The 23,734-nt window shown below is 51.9% G+C and overlaps 1 protein-coding gene across 3 annotated transcripts in view; it reads left to right on the forward strand.

Moving 5' to 3' along the window:
* Positions 1 to 23,734, forward strand: part of Cabin1 (calcineurin binding protein 1) — a 121,113-nt gene that overhangs the window by 62,465 nt on the left and 34,914 nt on the right. For all 3 annotated transcript variants that reach the window (XM_032888234.1, XM_032888236.1, XM_032888235.1), the window contains exons 27-29: positions 5,346 to 5,528; positions 10,783 to 11,114; positions 20,248 to 20,361. In XM_032888234.1, coding sequence (XP_032744125.1) covers positions 5,346 to 5,528; positions 10,783 to 11,114; positions 20,248 to 20,361 — 629 coding nt within the window. The remainder of the gene's footprint in view (positions 1 to 5,345; positions 5,529 to 10,782; positions 11,115 to 20,247; positions 20,362 to 23,734) is intronic.

The raw sequence follows: 23,734 nt of genomic DNA on the forward strand, positions 1-23,734 counted from the left end.
TGGGAGTTAGAGGTGTACACCTGGCTTATGTGCTGCTGAGAATTGAGCCTAGGGCTTTCTGCATGCCAGCAAAGTCCTGCTGACTGACCTACAACCCGGCCTTGGCATCTCCTGTTTCTAATGCCTGTGAGACCCTACAATCACAGAGTAGGCAGCAGCCTTGCCAGAGCGCCCTGCTGCCCCCAGCTGCCCCACCCTCCCAGTCTTTGTTGTGTACAACCTCTAACCTCCAACTCTGCCTAGCGCTGTGACCTTTAGGTGTCGCCCGCCACAGGACTGGTGATTCGGCTCCATCAGCTGTGCTTTTATTAGGACAGCTTTATACTGTGGTCCTCCCTGAGGAGAGAACTGGAGCTACCACAGCATCCTCAGGACCAGTGGCAGCCTCTGCTCTGCCAGCTCACAGAGCTTCTCATGCAAGTGAGAGGTTGGGGAGGAGCCCTCGAGTGCATCCACAGGCCTGTCCAGCCTCGGTCCCTCCCCTATGGCTGCTGTTGGCTGTCTTGTTATTGTAAGAGGCTGAAGAGAATGTTCTCTGCTGGGTGTTGCTTTTCAGTGGAGCACAACCCTCCATTCTGTCATCTCTTCTTGCCCACAGCATTCCCGTTATAGTCTGGCTATCGTCCCTGTGTTGCTGGTGGAACCAAGTCCCCTCATGTTGAAGCATTGCGAAGGTATTAACTCATTAGGAGTAAATACCCATTTGTTCAAGTCAGTCCTCTGTTTTTATAACGATCACAGCTGGGATTCCACCAAACTGGCAATTCTTTTAGGCCCAGAGCCTAGCAGCTTGAGAGCCAGGGAGCGAGTGGGGCAGCCTGCCAGTGGGTGAGGTCATCCTGGTAAGGCTGGCTTCCTGAAGCTCAGTGTTGGAAATGCTCCCCGGGCTGCAGTCACCTCAGCGTGTTTCCTGTTGCCTGAGATGAGCTGGCCCTGGCCTGGATCTCATGGGGATGGTAACAGCAAGGGCATGGCCTGCATCTTCTAGGGGCTTTCAGGCCTCCCTGGTGTTGCCCAAGCTAGTCCTGTCTGGGCCGGTGTGAATGCTGTAGGATGGGATAGGCCATTGTGCAGTCATTAGCTTGTGATAGGTGGTAGAGCCTGTGGAGATCCCAGGCTCAGGAATAAGGATACTAAAACGTGTTAAAAGCGTGAAATGGGAGTCGAAAGCAGTAGACCTATCAGCCATGTCTGTCTAGCATGGCAGTGGCAGCCACGAGATTGGAATGTGGGCCTGAGACCTGTAAGTTCAAAGTTCTTCAACAAGGGCTAGCAAGATAAAGCCCTTTACCGGAGTGCCGTCTGGAGCCCTCGTCAAGACGGAAAGAGATAGCTGAGCACAGAGCTGTCCTCTGGCCTCCTCTATATGCTGTGGTACTCCTTTCTTTATGGTTACTAGAAGTGCCGTGGTCACCATCTGTCAGTATTCTCTTTCTACAGAGACAGCAGGGAGCTCTCAGTCTTGCAGAGGGAGCAGTGATTCCTTTGTGGTGGAGACTCAGGTTTGGAGTTTCTTCCGAGTGTAGCAGGCCTGGCCTTCACCCCTCATTCAGGACTTGGGAAGTCTTACAGCCTGACCCTGAGAGTAAGGGAAGAGCCCTCGGTCAAGTAAGACAGTTCCAGCTTGGATCTGATCTGTGACCCAAATCCTCTGATCTTACTACATCTGGCTAGCCACGCTTAGGACTTATGGGCTGTGGGCTTGACAGCCGTCTGCCCTGTGCTGCGTGTTGACACCTCTGTCTCGCCAGAGCAGCAGAACAGGTGCTGGAGGTCAGAGCTGATTCTCAGTGTCCTCTGCGTGCCTCTCGGCTCGGGGTGGGTGTTCGTGCACTGATAAGAATGGACGTCTGTACCCACTGCAGTGTAACTCAGCAAACTCCATTCAGAATCAGATTTCTGATGGCTAATGTGAGGCATGACTGGTAAATCACACCGAGTCTTCTGTATGGGTTCTGTATGGATAATTGGGTTGACATTTTCATGTGTGCCAGGTACTGCACAGACACCGTGTGTTTAATGACCTATGCAATCATAATGACAGTTTGGGGAAGGAAACACTGTTCCTTAGTTTTACACACAGGGAACCAAAGTGCAAATAAATGTGGCGCGGTCTTTAGACTTTCCAGGCTCGGGAGCAGAGGAGCAGGACTCCAGCACTGACGGTCTGCCTGCCTGCCAGACTCTGGGCTTTCCACTTTGTGGAAATAATTCCACCTTGTTTTTCATTTGCCCACTAAGCAGCTCATACAAGCCCCTGATTACCTGCTGATCTGGTCACCAGTGTTAGATTCCTAAGGTTCTGAAGGAAGACTGGGAGGGCCACAGTAGGCTGTGTCTGCCCTGGTCAGTGATGCAGGGAGAGTTTGAACTTGGCTCTCTAGATCCCTGTTTCACCCTCAGATGCCCACACTACATTCTCACTTGCTCACCGATCGCGTCCGGGCTAGCAACGACATCATTAATCATCACCAACCTTATGAAGACACTGCACTTCTTCCCGGCACTGGGGGCCTCCCGGTGTCCTCGGTGTCTGTTCATTTTACCTTTGCGTGTTTTACAAGGCTACGTGCTCTGCTGTCCCTTCAGGTTTTTGACATCAAGTCTCTCCTTCTACCTCATCGGTGCTGGCCTTACACTAGCATCAGTGCTAGCAACAGCACGCCTGTAGACGGCCTTGTGTGTTCATCATCACGTTCGACATTTCTAGAGACATTTCTATTATACGGGTCCAGCTTTCTCTCTGGGTTCGTATTTGTTCTATTTTAACATCTCCTGACTCATATATTGATAATAAATTTACTTGGATTCTCTGTATCTCAGAAAGGTCTTTGTTTACTTCCTACCTTGTAGGAAATTATCGTTACTGATTCAAAAGTCTGATTTCTCCCCCTGCTCTGACACAAAGATATTATCTGGTACATGCGAACATGCTTTCTGGTCAGAAGTCTGTTGTTGCTTTACTTTCTTAACCCTTTAAAAGGTTTGTTTATTTAGTGTGTGTGAGTGTTCTGCCTGGCCTTCGGTGTCGGGCCCGTGGCCCTAGAGTTGTAGAGTGTTGTGAGGCACCATGCGAGTGTTGGCGATCGGGTCCAGAGGCTCTGCTAGAGCAGCAAGTGCCCTTAACCTCCGCTCGTCGCTCCAGCCGTGGGGCTTCCTTTTCCTGAATCCCCGGCTACAGTCTGTTCATGTGTGACCCCTCTGTCGTGTGTAAACAATCCTTCCTCTGTGCTCTCTGAGGTTCCCGGTGACTCAGTGTGCCTCATTAGTTTTGGAAAAGTCTGCGTTTTAAATTTTGTAGTGCTGGGGGCAGACCCAGGGCTTTGCATATGCTGGACAAATGCTACTCTTTCATTTCCGTGACTCTGGGTAAGGGGTTAGAGCGTTTATGTGCTCTCTTCTGCTTTGCCACCCCACCTCTCTAATTTGGATTGTTTATATTCCATCAGTTTTAAGTTTTGTTTGTCATGCCAGGAATTAAGTTTATTTTTTTTTTCCGTATGTGTATTTTGCTTGCATGTATAAATATGTACAGTATGTGAGTGGCTGATGCCCAGAGACCAGAAAGGGTGCTAGATCTCCTGGATCTAGTGGTTTTGAGCCACTGTGTGGGTGACAGGAACCAAACTCAGGTCCTATATAAGAACATCCAGTGCTCTTTCTTAACCTCTGAGCCACCTTCTCAGCCCTCTAGTTTAAGTTTTGATCCTTCAACCTAGTTGTGTCAAGTCTGCTGGGAAGCCTGGCCAAAAGCATTATCTCATTTCTGGTTATTGTTTTTTTATTTCTAGAAACTGCATTTGACGCTTCTGTATAATTTCCAGCTCACTCTTAAATTTGCCATCTGTTCGTGGGTAGTATGCAAGTTTTCCACTATAGCTGTAACATCCTAATTATAGCTGTACATCGCATTAATTAATTGTTACTATTTTAAATAGTCAATGAACACCTCCAATTCTAGTTGTTATTTTGCCTCTTTACAGTATGGGTTTTTGTTTGTTTCTTCTTTTTTTCTTTTTTCTTTTTTTTTAGATTTATTTATTATACATGAGTACACTGTAGCTGTCTTCACACACAGCAGAAGAGGGCATCAGATCCCATTACAGATGGTTTTCACCCGCCATGTGGTTGCTGGGATTTTGAACCGGGGTCCTCTGGCAGAGCAGTCAGTGTTCTGAACGATGAGCCGTCTCTCCAGCCCCTTAGTTTCTTAACACATGTATATATTTCTTATAATTTTATAGTGAATAACAGATATCACATGTAGGACCAAAGAAACTGACTGAGGTGAATAATATTTGCTCCTGGAAGAGATGCGTGAGCTGCCTTTGGGGCTCTGAGCTCGGTTGCGGTCTGCGGTTGCTATGATGGCTCCATGTTTTCTCCAGACGACACTTTGCTCAGCTCTCTAGTTCTCTCCCCGCTTACTCCTCTCTCCTGCAGCAGATTCTGCTCTGCTTGTTTTGCTGTGGGTAATTGCTGGCTGTCCTGGGGCAGAGGCTGCCCTCTGTTGATTAAGCCTCAGACTTAGGAAGGCTCTATGTCCCTGCATCTCAGGGGTACAGCTTTCTCCCTAGTGGTAGGTTCCCTGCTTTTTCTTATATCAAAAACTCTCCCCTTTTCCTTCCCCTGTATCCTGGGGCAGCACGATTTGCTGCCTGCGCCCTGAAACTGGAGGTTTTGTCCCTTAGGAATGAGGGTCCAGATGAGCTTCACGTCCTTTAAGCTGCACCTCCTCCCTAGGCCTGTGCTCTTTGAGCTTCCTCCCAGCCCTGCCTCTGGTCGTTCTCCTAGAGTGCCTGTGGAGACCTGAGAGGAACAGCCAGGGAGTGATACAAACTGCCTTGTGTCCGAGACTCAAAGGAATCTAGACTCTTTGTTCTAGAACATACATCTGCTTGAAAATATTTGCTGGTTTGTTTGTTTTGGTTTTTGGCCTCTGGGCCTTCTCTTAAGTCTCTATGGCAGCAACACTACACAGTGGTGACCAGTCTGTCTCTTCTCAACTCCATACCTCCCAGAAGCATATTGGTAGCTGAAATTAGCCATAGTAGGACTATCCCTACAGTATACAAAGGACATCGGGCTTTTCCCACAGGAGCCAGTTGCTGAGTTTGCCAGACTACTGTTTGGAGAAACTCGGAAGGTCGGCCATAGAGTTTGGTGCCTTTTGTGAGGGGCTCAGGGCCTCTCAGACGGTTGGGCTCAGCAGAGTTAGAGTGATACGCAGAGGATGCTCGGCTGCAGGGCAGTCCTGGGCTCTGTGGGAATCTAGCCCTAGTAGATCTCTATGCTAGAAGTGGTGTGAGTTCATGCTCCTGCCTTTTCCTCCCTCCTTCCTTCAGACCGAAGCCAGGACAGCACAGCTGTGGCACTGTCAGACTCCAGCTCAACACAGGAGTTCTTTAATGAGCCCACAAGTTTGCTGGACGGTTCTCGAAAGCTCCTTCCAGAGAAGAGGATCTCTGGGCTCAGTGCTCAAGCAGGACCAAGTGGTAAAGACCTTCCAGGGCCCACAGAGGAAAGAGGTAAGAAGCCTAACTTGCTAAATTGGGCCTGCTTTGATCACCTGGGGCAGTCCAGGAAGAACTGAGCTCTGAGTTCTGGAACAGCTTAGGCCCAGCCTGGCCTCCATCTTCATGCCTCTGCTTCTTTGTCCAGCATGCGAGTGGGAAAGTCACTCACCTCTCTAGGCCTCTAGGATAGGAGTGTCCCAGCGCCAAACCCCAGGAACTGTGAGGATTAAATAAGGCAGCTTTTGAAGATGCTCTGCGACACTTGTCATACAGTGATGACACATTTCCCTGTTGGGAAGGCCATGTTCACAGTGTCAGTATAGTACGCCTGCCCCGCCTTGGTGAATGAATGGTTATCAGAAAAAGTCATGGGATTCTGAATGTCACAAGTATGTTTTCTTTTTAGTCTGAATCATATCAGACTTCTTGGGAAATCTGCCTTTTTTGGGCAGAGAGCACTGATCTAAGCCTGGGATATGCCCAGCTCCCTTGGGATCCCTTGGCTCTCCTGTGTGGCAATCTACAGAGCCTTGCTTCTAAGTTAGTAGTGTGATTATAGGCGGGCTGAGGTGTCCCTGCTGCCACTCCTAGACTGGGGCTACTTAGCCATAGATTCTCAAAGCTTCCTTTTCTGTTTTGTGTTTTGTGTGGTGTGTGTGTGTGTGTGTGTGTGTGTGTGTGTGTGTGTGTGTGTGTGTGTGTGTGTGATGTGCTGGTGTGCAAGTGCATGGCACACACGTGGAGATCAGAGCACAGCCAGGTCTGCACCTTCAACCTTGTTTGTTGTTTGCTGCTGTGCCTCAGGCTGGCCGACCTGTGAGTTTCATGGATTCTCCTGTGTCCACCTCCTATCTTGCCACAGGAGCTCTGGGATACACGTGTGTGCGCTACTGTGTCCAGCTTTACATGGCTTTAGGGCCCTCATGCTTGTACAGCAAGTCCCTTCCTCATTAGTCTTCCCAAGAGCTTTCCCATTCTTGGTAATGCTATTATTTGCCAGAAAACCCAGTCCCATATTCAGATGTCCCAGACCAGACACTGCCTTCTAAGACACCTGAGAAGAAGGAAAGCCTTGAGGCCTTTTCTGAGGCTGAGAAAGGGTGAGGAGGTCAGCCTTAGTCACTGCTCTCTGTTGCTTTCTAGGTGGGCTGGGTGGCCGGTAGCCTGCATCCCCTGGGGCCTGGGCCTAACCTCAGCAGGTTTCTATGCAAGTTAGAGGCTCACTTGTAACTGTGGTGGTGGGCCAAGGCCATTAGAGGAGGATAGGACTCTTCTAGTTCTTTGTCCTTGGCTGTCCTTATAGGACTCTTATCAGACAGATTTACCTGTGCCTGGTCACCATCAAGAGACAGGTTAAAGCTGTGATGGTGTAAAGGTGTGATGGTGCATGGCTTTAATCCCCACACTTGGGAGGCAGCCAGGACTACACAGTGGGACTCTGTCTTAAAAAGTAGCAAGGGGGTGGGGATAAGGTTAAAGCCGCAATGTGGTGATGCATCTCTAACTGGCGCTCAGCAGGCTGAGGCGGGAGGGTCACAGGTTTGATAGCAGAATGAACACAGAGCACATTTTGTCTCTGAGAACCAGAAAGAAAAAGAAATGCAGCCCTGCCTCACTTTCTTGGCAGTCATTGTGCTGTCCCCCTTCCTGTTGGTTGTATTCTGTAATGGAAATAAATGCACGTTAGGAAACTTAGAGTAGAGAGGAACACGTAACATGCCTCGCACACTCTGCACAGCACTGCTAGTTTTACTCTTAGACACGGAGACTCTGCTGATGTCTGTGGCCCTCTGCGCTGTTAGCGTGTCCCTGTAGACGTCCGTGTTAGTGATTCCCTCCTTGCGGTGGCACAGGTGCCTGACAGGTGTAACTTAAGGGAAGAAGGATTTATTTTGGTTCACACGGTTTGAGGGGTATGCTCTGCAGTGGAAGCTGTGGCGAGATTTGGTATGTCTTAGCAGATAGTCAAGAAGATGTAAACTAGAGTCAGGACAGGGGCCTGGCTGTCACTTCAAAAGCTCGGTCTACCCCGCGTCCTCCAGCTGGGCACACACCTTCCTGAAGTGGCTGTGCGGCAAGCGTTCAAACGACTTAGGGGGTACATTTCCCATCCGGCCTCTTTGCATCCTGTGCGAGGTAGGACCTACTAAGGAGTACGCTACTGTCCTGTCTCTTTTACTCCGAACTGATCTGGGGAAAGGGACATACGGTGCATTGCTGGCCACCGGTGAGGAATGGTAGGACAGAGCCAGAGGCTGTTAAATGGTTGGCGGGCTTGAAGTGGCATGTTCTGTCCCTGTCTCTCCTCACTCCCAGCCTAGCTTAGGTGTGTTCTCTGCCTCTGTGCTGTCCTTTTAGCCCACAACTAGCTCTCAGCCTCCCTGAGACAGCCAGAGCCGCAGGCCAGCGCCCACTGAAATCTACCGCATCTCTTGACCTTGCATTCTTCTGGGCAGCCCTACCACCAACCTGCTGCTCCCTCCCGTCCATACGTACCACGGACTCCGGGCCCTTGTTCATGCATTGGGTGCCCACTGAAGAGCAGACTATGATAGGTCCAGGTCCACTGCAGGCGGTGGATACTGAAGGGAGCAGGGTCTGCTTTCCCGATCCTGCCTAGCCCCCAACCTTCCTCCCTACAATGTCACCCAAGTGCAGATGGTCCGGTGTTCAGGAGACATTTACACTGGGGCTGTTTCATGTTTCTGGAGCTCCCCTCTGCACGAGTCAGATCTTCAAAGTATATGCTCATATTATGTAGGCAGAAATAGTAAAATGAGAGGGGGCGGGGAGACAGTACTTAAACACAAACTCCCTCTGTAGTATGTAAAACCCAAAGTGTAGCCCACACAGTGAACACTAAGACCTGCTGCACCATGGCCACACATGGCCTATACTTTCTGGTCACTAGTGGCATTGTCTGTGGTTGACAGGTCTGTGCTGGTGTTCAGCAGTGTCCCTTCCACCCTTCCCAGGAAACCACTAGACAGAGCCGGTTCACCATGGCGGGCTGACATGCTTTCTAGAACACTCAGTCTTTGCTAGGCTTGGTACGTGCACTGGCAGCATTCTAAACCAGTTCTTGCCATAAAGACCCAGTTTGGGCTGCCTGGCAGTGTGTGTTTCTCTCACCTTTGGGTGGGAGTACCGTATCATACCATCTTCATGCGTCTGATAGTGGGCTATTCCTTGACATCCTGGCTGGAAGCATCATGTGGACTTACAGCCACTTCTGACCCCTTTTCTTCTACAAGAAAGTGGAAAATTGCATGGTCTGGGAGGCCCAGCTAGCAGAGGGAGTGGATGTTTGGGTGAGGCAGCTCAACTCATCTTTCCTAGACCTCTTGGGCCACCCAGAACTCTGAGCAACTGAACTGTAACTGCCAGAGATTGCCATTTTCTTTGGTCCTTCCGATGTGTATACTGAACTGGACTAAACCCTTCACTCTGCCTGCTTTCCATAAAAACTGTGTTCCTGAGGCTGTATGTCTGAGCATTTAGTGTCATCTCTGCCCCCTGACTCCTGACCCCTGACCCAGGCCAAGGGCTGGATCATCATCCGATTCCCTTCCCGGAGTCTCAGCTGGGATCATAGCCGTTGTCCCACTGCTTGTGTTGAGCCATGTTTGGAACACAGAGACCTCACGTGCTTGTGGGCAAGACGATGGTAATCCTGCAAGGTGGGTGCCAGCTCTAAATTAGGGGTCCACAGAGAGGAGCTGACAGCACGGTATCATGGCAGCAGAGACCCTCAGGACTTCTGACAGTCACCCAATCCACTTCAGATGCTGGGGGAGCTGGGGTGATACCCTGGGCCTTATCCCTAGCACTGCAGAACAAAAGCAGGTTACAGTAGGAGCAAGAACAGCCCTACTAAGTTCTAGAATGGGCCCCTATTAAGCTCTGGGCTCCAGGGAGGAAACAGTTTGTGCCATTCCTCTACCTTAGGTGGGGAGACCCGAGAGAAGAAACACTGAGTGACGTGCTGAGGTCTGTGTGTGTGTGTGTGTGTGTATGTGTGTGCGTGTGTGTGTGCGTGTGTGTGTGTGTGTGTGTGTGTGTGTGTGTGTGTGTGTGTGCGTGTGTGTGTGTGTGTGTGTGTGTGTGTGTGTGTGTGTGTGTGTGTGTGTGTGTGTGTGTGTGTGTGTGTGTGTGTGTGTGTGTGTGTGTGTGTGTGGTGTGTGTGTGTGTGTGCGTGTGTGTGTGTGTGTGTGTGTGGGTGTGTGCGTGTGTGTGCGTGTGTGTGTAAGTGTGTGTGTGTGTGTGTGTGTGTGTGTGTGTGTGTGTGTGTCCAACTGAAGTGGCAGTGCAGAGGAGGTGTTCTGGGAGCTGGGATAGCAGGGAGCTGGCTGCTCACTTCACTCCTTGACACAGAAGAACAACGGCGGCCAGCCTTGCCACAGACCTGAGGTCTGCCTAGGTCTGCTGGTACTTGTGTGGAGATAACCTGGAGCCCTGGTCCTTGTCGTCTTGATTCTGCCGTATTAGGTTTCAGCTCGTGCCAGGCCTTCCTCGTGTTAGCAGGAGGGCTGCTGAGACTGTCTTCAGAATAGGTCAGACTGACGCCTTCAGACAGGCTGTGCAGGATAAGCCAAAGTCAGGATACCTCAAGGCAGTGGGCCAGAGAGCCTCCTCCACGGGCAGCCAACTAGGCTGTACCTCAGGAGGGGTGGTGTGAGGCCATTCAGCTCTGCCATCTTGAGGCTGATCCTGGGTCCGCCATGCTAACTGAGGAGCAGGATTGACCTCAGGTGTTGGACTTGTCAAGCAGGGACCGTACCTACCACACGGCACACCTGCAGCAGCCCAGAGAGGAGTGTTGGGTAGACCGTAGGCCGAGGAGCTTGCTGCCAGTAGAACAGGTATTTCACTTGCCGAGCCTTTTCCTGGCTGCTTGACTAGCAGTGGTGATGTCACCTCCCCTGTGTGGGCTGCCTCTCGTGTCCCTAGACCATGCCTAATAGCACCTGTGCCACCACTCACTGGGTCGGAGCCAGAGCCCAGCTCTGTCACCTCTGGGGCCCCTGCTGGAAGCCAGCAGCACCTCCTGTTTCTTGCAGCAGGAGCCTGTGTGGTCACAGCCAGTAGGGGTGGAGCCAGAGCTATGGGGCTCTGTGTCTCCCATCGCTGGGTTCATTGCCCATCAAGCATGGGTATCAGCCTAGCTGTCCCCGTCACCTTACTGAGCTCTTCCATTATTTGTGCTAGACGGTTGCATAAAAAGAGCTCAAAACCAAGTGGCTTCTCTTCCTCCTCTCAATTGTAGGAAAAACGGAGGAGTCATTGGAGAGCACAGAGGCCTTCCGGGTTGTAGAACCAAGCGTCCAGAAGCCTGTGGCAGATTCCTCGGCCTCTGCTTACATCCCCAGCAAGCCCTCGGTGTCCACGCCCCCTCCGTGGGATGGGAAGAAGAGGAGTGACCCCCTAGGGGAGCCAGTGGCTTTCCCTCAGGGGCTGCCAGCAGGTGCTGAGGAACAGCGCCAGTTCCTCACAGAGCAGTGCATCGCCTCCTTCTGCCTGTGCTTGAGTCGCTTCCCACAGCACTACAAGAGTCTCTACCGGCTGGCCTTTCTCTACACCTACAGCAAGACTCACCGGGTGAGAAGGGCCCTGAGAGGGATGTTGGGTACGATGATGGCCACTTCATCCAGACAGGTGTACTGAAAGGCTGACAGGCAGAACCAAAACAGCTTGGAACTTTGGGGTCAGGGCTTGGGTAACTCATTTGGGAGGGATGGGGAGCAGAGCCGCAAAGCCAGAGCCACTCCAAACTGTGGTCCAGCTTTCCCTCTTTGCTGTCACCCGCTCCGGACTCATGGGTACAGTTGCCGGATCCGTCTTTGAAGCCCCTGCTTCCCAGATGTTGGGTGCTGCAGCCTCCCTCAGCCGTTTTGGAAAGCAACAGCTGTGCCCTAGTTGTCACTGCTCCCAGGGGCTTTCCAGTCAGACCCTTTCTTCTGGCTTTTAGCATTGGTGGAAGGATCAGAGTGACCTTCTTTTCCCTAAGTCATTTCTCATTCAAGAGGTGACAGGGTGAGGTCCCCTGCCCCTGGTGCCTGTTCCTCCAAGGGGGTGGCAGGTTAAAAATACACACATGAGCAAGCAGAGCAGCTCTGTTGTGACCAGCATGACAGAGAGGCTAGCAGGTTGCAGAGCAGTGGCCAGCCAGTGCCAGCAGCCCAGGAGAGGGCTGGGTGGTGAGGGCCAGGAAGAGCTAGCAGGATCTTTTGAGCAGGGTGGTTTATAAGATCTAGCTGTGAGGCCTGCCTTTCTGTGACTCTCCTGATTCACTGCCGCCCCTGTTCTGGGCCCCACCACACTCTAGATGTTTGAAGAACCAAGTAGGGTAGTTGTCTGGAGAAACAGACCCTGGCTTGGCACTGGTTATTCCTGGTCCCTGCAGTGACTCACGTGTTCATGTAGCTTAGACAATTTTCTAAGAGCTCAGTGGGTGAAATTAGCCTCAGCAGACCTGGGGAGGGAGAAGTTCAGCATTGTCAGTCTCTGTAAATCAAACAGCAGTAGACTGGCTTGACTGGCTGCCCTTGGCCATTGCTGCTGACCCCTATTCAGAAAAGCTGGGCTCACTCACGGCCTGGCCTACTTTGAGCAGTGGACCTCACCTCTGTGCACCAGGGTTCTAGGGGTTCTTAAATTCCAGCCAGCACAGGTCTTCACTGCTCAAGAAGTGAGCTGCACATCTTCACTGCTTTAGTCACTCCTGCTAACCCTTTCCTCTGGAGAGCAGCAGAGCTTGGGGACAGAGCCTGTCAAGTCCCTGTGAGGAGATCGTCAGTCTCTCCAGAGTCCCCACACTGCAGGCCAGCCGTGCTCAGCTCAGATGGCTCTTGTTCTCATGCCTTCCCAGCAAAGGCTGAGGCAGGTGTGGGTGCAATGGTCGGTATGGATTGTTACCCGGGGAAGCGGGGAGGAAGAGGTGCAGGTGGGAGGAGGAGATTGTGAGTCGTTACACAGGCCCAGCAAGCATTTATGCCCTGCTAAAGGCTTTCTTTGCATCCCAAGGGTGCTGGCGTGCAGGGTGTTTAGCATGCCCAGACATTGTTGAGTAAGGTTGCTCCCTTCGTTGGATGAGAGTTGCTAAATAGATACTTCAGAGTTGTGTTAATGTCAGAATTAAGTAAATGCAGGCAGGGTTGCACTCCTGCTCTCCCCGCCATGGAGAGGTAGTTGTGGAAGTGTTATAAGATCAAGACAGTGGGGTTGGGGATTTGGCTCAGTGGTGGCGCTGCCCTAGCAAACACAAGGCCCAAGGTTGGGGTCCCCAGCTCCGAAAAAAAAAAAAAAAAAAAAAAAAAAAAAGATCAAGACAGTCCTTAGTCACAGAGTTTGAGTGTGAGGTCAGAGAGAACCAGAGGGATAAGGGAGGAGAAAAGACATAGAAGAGTGGAGGAGAAAACCCTAATTCCACATCTAAACTCAACAACCTTCTCAGGCCTGACACTGCTACTGACTCTGTGCACCGATGATGTAATTGGGGGCTGTGGCTGGGCCTTATTACTTTGCGTCTGGGGACCTGGGCTTCCAGTTTACCAGGGCCGAGTGTTGGAACAAAGTATGCGTGAGGCCCGTGGTTTGCCCAGGACGCACGCAGTTAGCTCCATTGTTCCCCACTGCTAAGTGTGTCCCGCTCTGAGTGATCTTCTCCCTTGTACTCTTCCCATGACTGTCCCTGGGTCGTTTGGTCTCTCGGTGGATCATGCAGATGGACCCAGCAAACCCAGCCATGCCCATGAGTGTCTGCTGGCTCTTTTCTTAGCCAGTTCTAGATTGGGTTTCTTGGTTTGTGGAAGCGGAATGCTAGCCATGACTCTAAGAGATCTCTTGTGGGTGGACACTGTTCTCGGTGCTGACTTCCTGTAGAGACAGCACTGTAGGAAGCCAGTGAGTGTTTCTCGGAGGCCAGGTAAGCTCTGCGCCCTGACCAGGCACCTGGGCTGCCTCTCCTAGGCTGTCCTCGAAGGCCTTTGCTGAACCCAGTTGCCATCTGCAATCTGAGTGACAGATTAGCACCAGGCCCTACCAAGTGTTTGAATTAATACCTCCCTCTGCTGAGGGCTTAGCCTCTATCAGAGGGTGAGTCTTAGGTGCCAGCCCTGCCAGTTCCTCTGACGGACTGCAACTCACTGTAGCTGACTGTCAGAGACATTGGCTGGCAAGCACTGACCTCTTTCCACACATAGCTGTTTGGTGACAAACACTTCTCCAATGTGTGTATTTGACAGCGACCCTTTTTTTTTTTTTTAAATCTTACTTATAGGCTTAGCAGTGACATTTTCCTGCTGCTGTTTTGTGGCTTGGTGGCCTACTGGACTGTCAGGGTGTCTGTCTCTTTTGGGATCCAACTGGCAGAGCTTCCCCGGGTTGGGTGGTTAACTGCTGCTGACCCCTTTGGTCTTTCTCCTGTTCCACCGGGTGCAGTCCTTGTCTCACTGTGTATTCTGAAGGAGGTACAGGCCCAGGCACTCTTGGAGGCTCAGGGCTGTTTTGTTGAAGAAGATGGTGGGGATACACAGAATTATTGTGATAATGGGGGTGGGTGGACAATGGCTGTCCTTTCTTGTTAGCCAGACCCTTCTCTCTTATTTGCATTTCTTTTTTTTTTTTTTTTTTGGGGGTTTTTTTTTCGGTGCTGGGGCCCGAACCCAGGGCCTTCCGCTTCCTAGGTAAGCGCTCTACCCCTGGGCTAAATCCGCAACCCCACTTATTTGCATTTCTGTACCTCCTGCCCACGTGGCCACACCCTGCAACTGAGTTGCCAAGGGATAGGTCTTCCCCTGAGGCATCCCTGATGCCTATGTGCGGCTGTCCTCCCACCCAAGACTGATTTTGCTAAATGGGGAAGATGAGGGTAAGCATATGTTGAGCTCCATGGTAGGCAGAGAGCCCAAGTCCTTCTGCCTTACACACACATCCTCAGACCTCAGCTAGGGAGCTTGTGCAGACAGCCACAAGGGCTCACTGGGGTCCACGCTGCGACTGGGGTGCACCCTCACCAATGGCTTCTCCCAGCCTCTCTTCATGAATTCCATCATGACTTCAGAACCAGAACCACCTAGGAATCATAAGCATTAACAGTGCAGCCACGGCTCCCCTCTGAACTATAGCTTCTGTGTGCTTGACCATAAGGAAGTGTTTGCGCCTAAGGACATGTTTTCCAAAAAACTTTACCTCAGTGCTACTGGTCTGTTCTGGATCACAGCCGGTTCTTCAGCCCTAGCCAACCAGTATCAATTGTTCCAGCACAGCAAGGGTTTCTCTAGTGGTCCTGTCTTCTGTTAACCATAGCCAGGTTATCAGCTCTACTGATCAGAAACACATACCCTTAATACAGAAACGTCACACAAAGTGTAGCCGTGAGTCTTTGCTTCCTTGTAAACCTTCACAAGCCTGGGTTGTATCTCAGCATTGTGTTCCAAAAGCCCACAGTGCAGCCCACAGAGCTCCGAGCACACAACTTTTCTAGCCCTAAGTTCAGACTCTTCCTTAATCCTCCCCGAAACATGGCTAGGTCTGCCACAGCAACTCTATCTCTGGTATTAATTTCTGTCTTACTGGGGTTTATTTCGGCTTACAACTCTCAGGCCACAATCCATCTCTGAGCCAAGTCAGAACAGGAACTGATGAAGCCATGGAGGACCGTGTGCCTAGTGATAACACTGCACAGTGAGCTGGGCCCTCCCACAGCAGCAGATTAAGAAATGTCCCCACAGACATACTTACAGGCAATTAATGAAGGCATTTGCTCAACTGTGGGTTTTCTTCCTAAATAACATTAGCTTGTGTTCATTGGGGAGGAGGGAGGGCTCAGATTGATTGTTTTTTCGACATGGAAATCTTTTGGGTTGATTTGGACTGGAGAACAGGGTCTCACCCTTTAGCTCAGTATGGCCTAGAATTTATTACATAAGTTCTTAATAGATAAAAAGCCTGTAGCTCAGGCTAGCCTCAAGCTTGTGAGCAGCCTTCTGCCTCAGCCTCCCTAGTGCAGAGATTTCAACCCTCCATGCTCAACGTTGGACTCCTGATTGTGCACTGAAGGCTGCCTCCCTTCTGCTTGGAAGAGTCCTTTGAACCTTTGGGGCCAGAGGAGGTGAGAGACATTGCCAGGGGAAGGCTGCTGTTTTTCCAGTTCTTATTCGCTCAAAGGGATAGAGACATGCAAGTCTAAAGGGCTTTGAACAACAGCATCTGTTACAAACAAGATTCTGAAAGCTTGGAAAATAGAACACTGTAGCAGCTAGTGAAGTCAGGGAGGAAATCAACTGGATGCAGGAGTGGAAAGGGTAGCATGGCTATTTAGACAGAAAGGTCAGAGAAGGAAAGCCTTTCAGCCAAAGGTGTGAATCAAGCCCTGGAGCCCTGAGACCCCTGAGGAAGCCAACAGTTAAGGCTTCCAGGTGGGTGGTACAGTTGCACACCCTACTGAGGTCAGACTGGGCCTGGCAGAAGATGATGGCAGGGAGGAGAGCTGAAGAGGATATAATCACAGGCTGGCTGGGAGCGCTAGGCCCAGTCAGGCAACAGAAGTTTTCAGGGCATTGTTGCAAGTGAGGTTAAAGCCATTGTAATGGGGTGTGGGAGAGGGGGGCATTGTGCGGCCTTAGGTTGGGAGAGACAGGCAGTAGCAGTTGCCCTTTGGAGACTTAGGATCCAAGTTCCACTCCTTGAAGGGGCCTGAATGGAGAGTAGGAACAGACCATGAAGGAGGAGTCAGGCAGTACTGTCCATATCATTCCCGAGAGGCTGGTGACCTCTGACCTGGGCCCAGCCTCTAAGGGGCTTTGCTTGGTGAGCCCACAGGGCACTGAGTCCAGGAGAACATCTCCATTGAAGAATTTCCCCAGGAATAATGGGAGGATTGTGTCTCCCCTGCCATCCTCTGACGTGGGTGATGCCTGTTGCCTTTGCACATAGCATTGTTTCAGTTCTGCTTCTGCTCTCATGCACACAGGTTCCTTAATTACCACAACTTTAACGACCATACCACGTTTTCTTGGGTGAATGGGGCACACTTTATTTCACCAATTCTTTTTCTAAACATGGAGATGATTATCACTTTTATAATGATTAAAAAGGTCAAAATTCGTTTTAAGTCTGCCAGGTCTAGGATTTGGCTGCATTCTTGTCTTGCAACCTCACTCCTGGGAAGTTCTTGATGGGAATAGAGCAGTGATTCTCAACCTGTGGGTTGTGACCCCTTTGGGAGTCACAGGTCAGATATTTGCCTTACAGTTCATAACAAAGTAGCAAAATTATGGTTATGAAGTAGCAAGGAATAATTTTATGGTTGGCAGTCACCGCGACATGAGGAACTATATTAAAGGGTCACAGCGTTAGGAAGGTTGCGCTTCACTGATCTAGAGGGAGAGATCCTTTATTACTGGGTGACTCTTCAGACAGATGTGCCCTAACTTCGTGACTGTCCTTCCCTCCAGCATCCCTCACCAGCTGGAGGCCGCCATTCCAGCTCTGGCGCCTCCCCTACCCATGGAGCCTGGTCCTTCAAGGACTCCGCTAGGGTCCGATGCCGAGGAAGCAGAGCAGGTTCTCCTCAGGCTGCAGAGGGCGTTCTCCAGTGAGATCTCTACCAGCTGACTTTATCGTGTGTCCTGTAACTCATGAGTTACTTCTAAGCCAACCCCTAAGGTACAGTCAGGTGAGGGTTGAGCCCAGCTGAGGGTCATCGCTGCCCTCCTGGGAACTGTCACACAGGCTGATGGCAGGACACTATGTACAGTTCAAGTGTGACTTCCACAGCTCTGCTGCCTATCTTTACCTATAGGCTAATATCATGGGCGCTGGCCTCTATGAGCCAGGCTTTTTCTGTGAAAGAGACAGAGACACGGGACATCATCTAGGTCGTCCACACAGCAGTGGTGTGTGGTGTCTGAGGCCAGGGCTCCCTTACAGCCTTGGCCATCTGGGCCCTGCAGGTGGCTCTGCTTCCTTCTCCAGTCATCAAGGACTACTGAGCTCCCACTGTGTGTGTGTAGGTTAGAAGGTACAGGTAGGGGTGTAGGCTGCCCCACCCCTCCTGTGCAAGAGGGAGAGTCTAAGAGTTCTGGTAACGGAGGCAGCCAGCCTGCTGTGTATTGTATTGGAGTGGTAGGAGTTTGGAATGAGCTAGCAGACAAACTCGGCAGTTGAGGTCAGTCCACGAGTATAAGACTGTCTGGCTTGACTAGCACTGGTCTTCTGGGTAGCTGAGGCAGCCACCTCAGCTCCTTCAGAGTCTCCCAGTTCTTTATTCTGGGTGCGTGAGGAGCCTCCCTCCCTCGTTTCTGTTTCTTCTGCCTTTGCATCTCAGACTGTTGAGTTGACTGAGGCCCAGTGCCCTCCGTTTTCTGAAAGCCCAGAATCCACTTATCTGCCTTTCGCTCTTCTCACAGACAGCTGCCTCTTCCTGGTTCTGGGAGCTTGGGCAAGCTTGCAGACTTCCTTGGCCTCGGTTTTCTTGATGTAAAGTGGGACTTCTGTACCTCAGGAGGAGTTAGGATGCTGTACTCACCTACTGACATTATCACCCACTCTCACCTTGAGAGTACCACACTAGAACTGCAGGAAGGAAAGAGGCCCAACAAGAGTCCACCAGTCCCCAGCCCTTGTCCCCCACACTGGGGTGGCACCAGCCAAATCCCCTGACAGCCCTCCGAGCTCCCATCTGGGCCTCGGGTGTAGATTAGCCGAGAGCTCCCAGGAGCCTCTGCACATTTTGTGCTTAGCCATCAGTCTGAGTTCATGCCTGTCTTTGGCAACCTGAACAACTGGAGAATGTGCTTTCCACTGAGCACGGAGCCAGTCCAAGTTAGGTTTGGCAGCCAGTGTTTTTTGCATTCTTTGCGGGCATTGGGAAATGTCTCTTGCTGCCCCTTTATGAGTCAGGAAGGAGTGCGGATCCTCATCCGACAGCCACAGGCAAGCAGGCCTAGCAAGGCAGCCACCTCCTCCCCTCCCTGTCCCAGCACTGCTCTCTTCCATCCCCAGTCACACGTACGTCTTCTTCTCACCTTGGAAGCTAAGGAGCTGGTGGCTGCTGTGAAGACATTCCTGAGCCCCGGTCTGTCTCCTTCCCACCCAGACTGTCACTACTTCCTCAGGCCATCAGGACCCTGCCAAAAAGTCCCTCAATGTCACCTTCTCCAAGCCTGTGCAGCACAGAGCTGGGCCATGTTCTGGATCTCCTGGGGTTAACTCACCTCAGGGGGAGTCTCCACAGGCTGTGTACAGAGTGCTTCTCTGCTTCCCAGGGGGTCAAGCTGGACTCCTGCCATAGATAGTTCATCCCCAGGCCTAGAACAGTCAGTCTGGTGCAAGCCATAGCCCGGGCTTCACCCACTTCACTGACCTCAAACTAGCTCAAAGGTCTCCTTTGTGCCCAGCTCCTGTAAGTCAGGTAGAGTACCGGAGAATAGAATTACAGGTGGCGGGGGCAGGGGTGGTGGTGGGTATGGTTCAGGATTAGAATGCCAGCCTTTATGACCATGGTCCTGGGTTTGACTCCCAGCCCTGCAAAAAAACATTACTGATTTAAAAAAAAAAAAAAAAGAGGCAGGAATGGTAACCCATGCTTGTAATGCCAGGGCCTGCTTGGCCGGTATCAGCAAGAGGGCCAAGAGGCCAGCCTGGGTAGCTTAATGAGCGTCTCAAAGTTAGGGGAGGGGGGAAAGGGTCTGGGCTATAGCTCTTGTACAGAAAGGGCTGGGCTACACCTCAGGGGTAGAGAAAGGGCTGGGCTACACCTTAGGGGTAGAGTGCTTACCTGCTGTGTGTAAGCCCTGTGTTCAATCCCCAGTACTGCCCAGTAACAAAATTCCCCTGAGACTCCACAAGTGCTTTCCTGTCCTGTGCTCCATATCGTTCTCTGTGAATGTCTAACTGTGACTGGTTGGACCAGGCGTAGGGACTAACCATCCAGCCTAAGCATCGCCCTGAGAAGAACCTGACTGAGCTGTCACTAGGACCCAGCTTCATGACTGAGCATTGCTGTGTGTGCCTCGAGCTTCATTCCTAGGCTCCTGTATCCCCTGACAGTTTTGATGGGCGAGCTAGGCTGCTGTTGGGGTTTATTCCTTCCCTTTAAACGTGCTGGGCCTGTCCTGCCTCTGTTAAGCAGAGGTAATGGCAGTGGGGGCCCTGGGGAGTGGGGGACAGTATGAGCTATGCAAGGGACGGAAAGGTGAAGGAGCCATGGGCCCGAAGGCGCCTTCCCCCTACCTCTACCTTTCAGGAGGCTGCAACAGGTAGCAACAAGACCATTGCCAAGAGAGCATGGGCCCAAGCACTGTGACTGAAGCCCAGGCCCGAGGCCACTCTACCACAGTGTATAGTAAGAAGGATTCCTGGTAAATGAGTATGGTTTGCATTCAGGGCTAATAGGGGGTTCCAGGAAATGTGGGCACTGAGTCTTCATGGCACATTTTCAGGGTTGGGCAAGGTGAGGGGTCTCTATGCCCACTGCCTTATGTAATCTGAGGCCCCATCCCTAAGTCAGCTGTGATGAACAACAACAACAAGAAAAATCACTTCCAAAGCACAGTACTCAGAGCTCTTGTCCAGAGCCTGCCTCCTGGAGCAGTAGGATCAATGTCTGCAGGGCTACTGTTCATCACAATTTTTGCCAGTGCAGCCATGAAGAAGGGACCACCTGCCTTCCCATGGGCACCCTGCACAGCCCACACACTCACTTCCAACCTACTTCTTGTTTCCCCAGAACCTCCAGTGGGCCCGTGATGTGTTGCTAGGCAGCAGTATCCCATGGCAACAACTGCAGCACATGCCGGCACAGGGGCTCTTCTGCGAGAGGAACAAGACCAATTTCTTCAACGTGAGTACTTGCCTTGTTGATTTCTGAGGCTGCTGGCTGCCACTGCGTCTCACTAGAGACGCACCCTGGTCAGGTGTTTGCATCACCCTCAGAGGGCAGACGGGCATACTGACAAGATCAAAACCGATAAGGGGCTGTGACTGCTGAGTGACTAATAGCAAGTCACTACTTCCTCTGGCACTGGGGAGAGGCATGGATGAGCGCTGTGTGTCCTCTAGAGCCCTAGGTGTTCAGGGCCCATATGGGCAACCAGAGGGCTTCAGGCTTTGAACTCTGGAACAGGCCCATCTCCTCGGATGATCTTGTGCACCAAGAAGCTTCTCACCTAGGCTAACTCTCCTGCTTGAAAACTAAGTTTTTCCAAGGCTGGGTCTTCAAAGCCTTCCACCTATCCTTGCCATTCGGTGTGAGGGGAGAGAGCCTTCCTGGTTGAGACATCATCCACTTTCAAGGGCTGCTCTTGTCTGCCTCCTAAAAGCATTTGCCTTCCTCAGCAGCTGCCAGCTCTCCCTTTCCACGTGTTCATTCTGCCCTACCCAGGGACAGTGGGCCATCTCTCCTCTCCACCTCAGTCTAGTTCTTCTCTGTCCGTTGCACCCCTAGCTTTGGTTTCCTTTTTATTTACCCTGATTTCTTGCTACTCGGAGAGGAATGTAAGGACAGGGTTTGCCTACAAAGGTACTGACTGGCAGGAGGATCGTGGCAGAGCCATCTCTTTAAGGTGCAGACCTGCCGGGGCCCTCACTGAGAGCTAGCCAAGTGGTAAGAGGGCCCAGTCCCATGGCTCATCCTTTCTCCCAGGCTGTAAGTTTGGGGTGTGTACCCCAACTAAAATTCCTGCCTGGGCACTAGAGTCTAGGACAATGTACATACTTGGGGCTCTCTATTGTTTATAGGCAGGTAGTAGGTGTCACTGGAAGTCAGGCTACATGGGACTAACTGTGAAGCCCATACTGCTCCACACCAGTGTGCTTCTCTGCTCTGTGTATGTCCTTCCAGAAGACTTTCATAAGCCAGTGTGCGTGCTGTACACGGGAATAGAAGCACATACAGCCCTACAGTGCCGCCCTGAGGTTCGCTCTCTAGTGCTAATCTGTTTTCTCCCCAGTAGCATCTCTGTATTATAGAGCGTTCTTCCTATTTACCATTCACTGTGGTACTGATAACGACAACCAGGGCCTTGCCTAGGCACACTTACACACTCCGAGCTCTGCCCACACCCCACACTTACACACTCCGAGCTCTGCCCACAACCCCACACTTACACACTCTGAGCTCTGCCCACACCCCACACTTACACACTCCGAGCTCTGCCCACACCCCACACTTACACACTCTGAGCTCTACCCACACCCCACACCTACACACTCCGAGCTCTACCCACACCCCCCCCCCACCCCCAACGACAAAATCTGATCTCTCCCCACACCCCACACCTACACACCCCAGCCTGCCCACACCCCCACCCCACACACCCAGCCTGCCCACACCCCACACACACACCTGAGCTCTGCCCACACCCCACACTTACACACTCCGAGCTCTGCCCACACCCCACACTTACACACTCTGAGCTCTGCCCACACCCCACACTTACACACTCTGAGCTCTGCCCACACCCCACACTTACACACTCTGAGATCTGACCTCTGCCTGCACACCCACACCTTTACACACTCTGAGATCTGCCCACACCCCACACTTACACACTCTGAGCTCTGCCCACACCCCACACTTACACACTCTGAGCTCTGCCCACACCCCACACTTACACACTCCGAGCTCTGCCCACACCCCACACTTACACACCTGAGCCTGCCCACACCTTACACACCTGAGCCTGCCCACACCCCACACTACACACACCTGAGCTCTGCCCACACCCCACCCCACACACACCTGAGCCTGCCCACACCCACACCTTTTTACACACCTGAGCTCTGCCCACACCCACACCTTTACACACACCTGAGCTCTGCCCACACCCACACCTTTACACACCTGAGCCTGCCCACACCCACACCTTTACACACCTGAGCTCTGCCCACACCCACACCTTTACACACTCTGAGCTCTGCCCACACCCACACCTTTACACACTCTGAGCTCTGCCCACATCCCACACTTACACACTCTGAGATCTGCCCACACCCACACCTTTACACACCTGAGCCTGCCCACACCCCACACCACACACCTGAGCCTGCCCACACCCACACCTTACACACACCTGAGCCTGCCCACACCCCACCCCACACACCTGAGCTCTGCCCACACCCACACCTTTACACACCTGAGCTCTGCCCACACCCCCACACTTACACACCTGAGCCTGCCCACACCCCACACTTACACACCTGAGCCTGCCCACACCCACACCTTTACACACCTGAGCTCTGCCCACACCCACACCTTTACACACCTGAGCCTGCCCACACCCACACCTTTACACACTCTGAGCTCTGCCCACACCCCACCCTTACACACTCTTAGCTCTGCCCACACCCACACCTTTACACACTCTGAGCCTGCCCACACCCCCACACTTACACACCTGAGCCTGCCCACACCCCACACCCCACACACTCTGAGCTCTGCCCACACCCACACCTTTACACACTCTGAGCTCTGCCCACACCCACACCTTTACACACTCTGAGCTCTGCCCACACCCCACACTTACACACTCTGAGCTCTGCCCACACCCACACCTTTACACACTCTGAGCTCTGCCCACACCCACACTTACACACATGCTTTTTTTCTCAAGACTTCATCAGTTCATCAGTGTTGTTAACATTTTGGACCTTTTAGTTTTTAAGTATTTGTGGATGTGTGGGGGGACACGTGTGGGGACACGTGTGTGTGGGGACACGTGTGTGTGGGGACACGTGTGTGTGGGGACACGTGTGTGTGGGGACACGTACCATGCATGCATGCTGTGGCTGTGACTGTGAGTCAGGACAGACTGTGGAGCCAGTTCTTTGCTTCTGCCATTGTGTTGGGTCCTGGGAACCAAGCTCAGGTTGCTAGGCTTACACAGCCAGTGCTGTCTTCGTAGCCATCCTAATGGTTCTAAGTTTGGAGTGCAGGTTGGGGAGCAGGGTTGATACATATTTAGTCTGGCCTCAAACTCATGATTCTCTCACTGCAGCTTCCTGAGTGAATATGTGCATTTTAGTACAGGGAGTGGGATTGGGGGACCGTCTCCCCACCTCGTTCCCTGTGAGTGGGATTCGTTATTTTCCAGGTTGTTTTCTCTGTAGTGCTGGGCATTGAACCTCGGACCTCACACTTCCTCACTGACCACCCATCTTTGTCTCTGTTCTGACAGTTTTAACTTTTAACAGTTTCTGTTCAATGTTCATTGTTC

This window comes from Rattus rattus, chromosome 18 (genome assembly GCF_011064425.1).
Source record: "Rattus rattus isolate New Zealand chromosome 18, Rrattus_CSIRO_v1, whole genome shotgun sequence".
Classification (NCBI taxonomy): domain Eukaryota; kingdom Metazoa; phylum Chordata; class Mammalia; order Rodentia; family Muridae; genus Rattus; species Rattus rattus.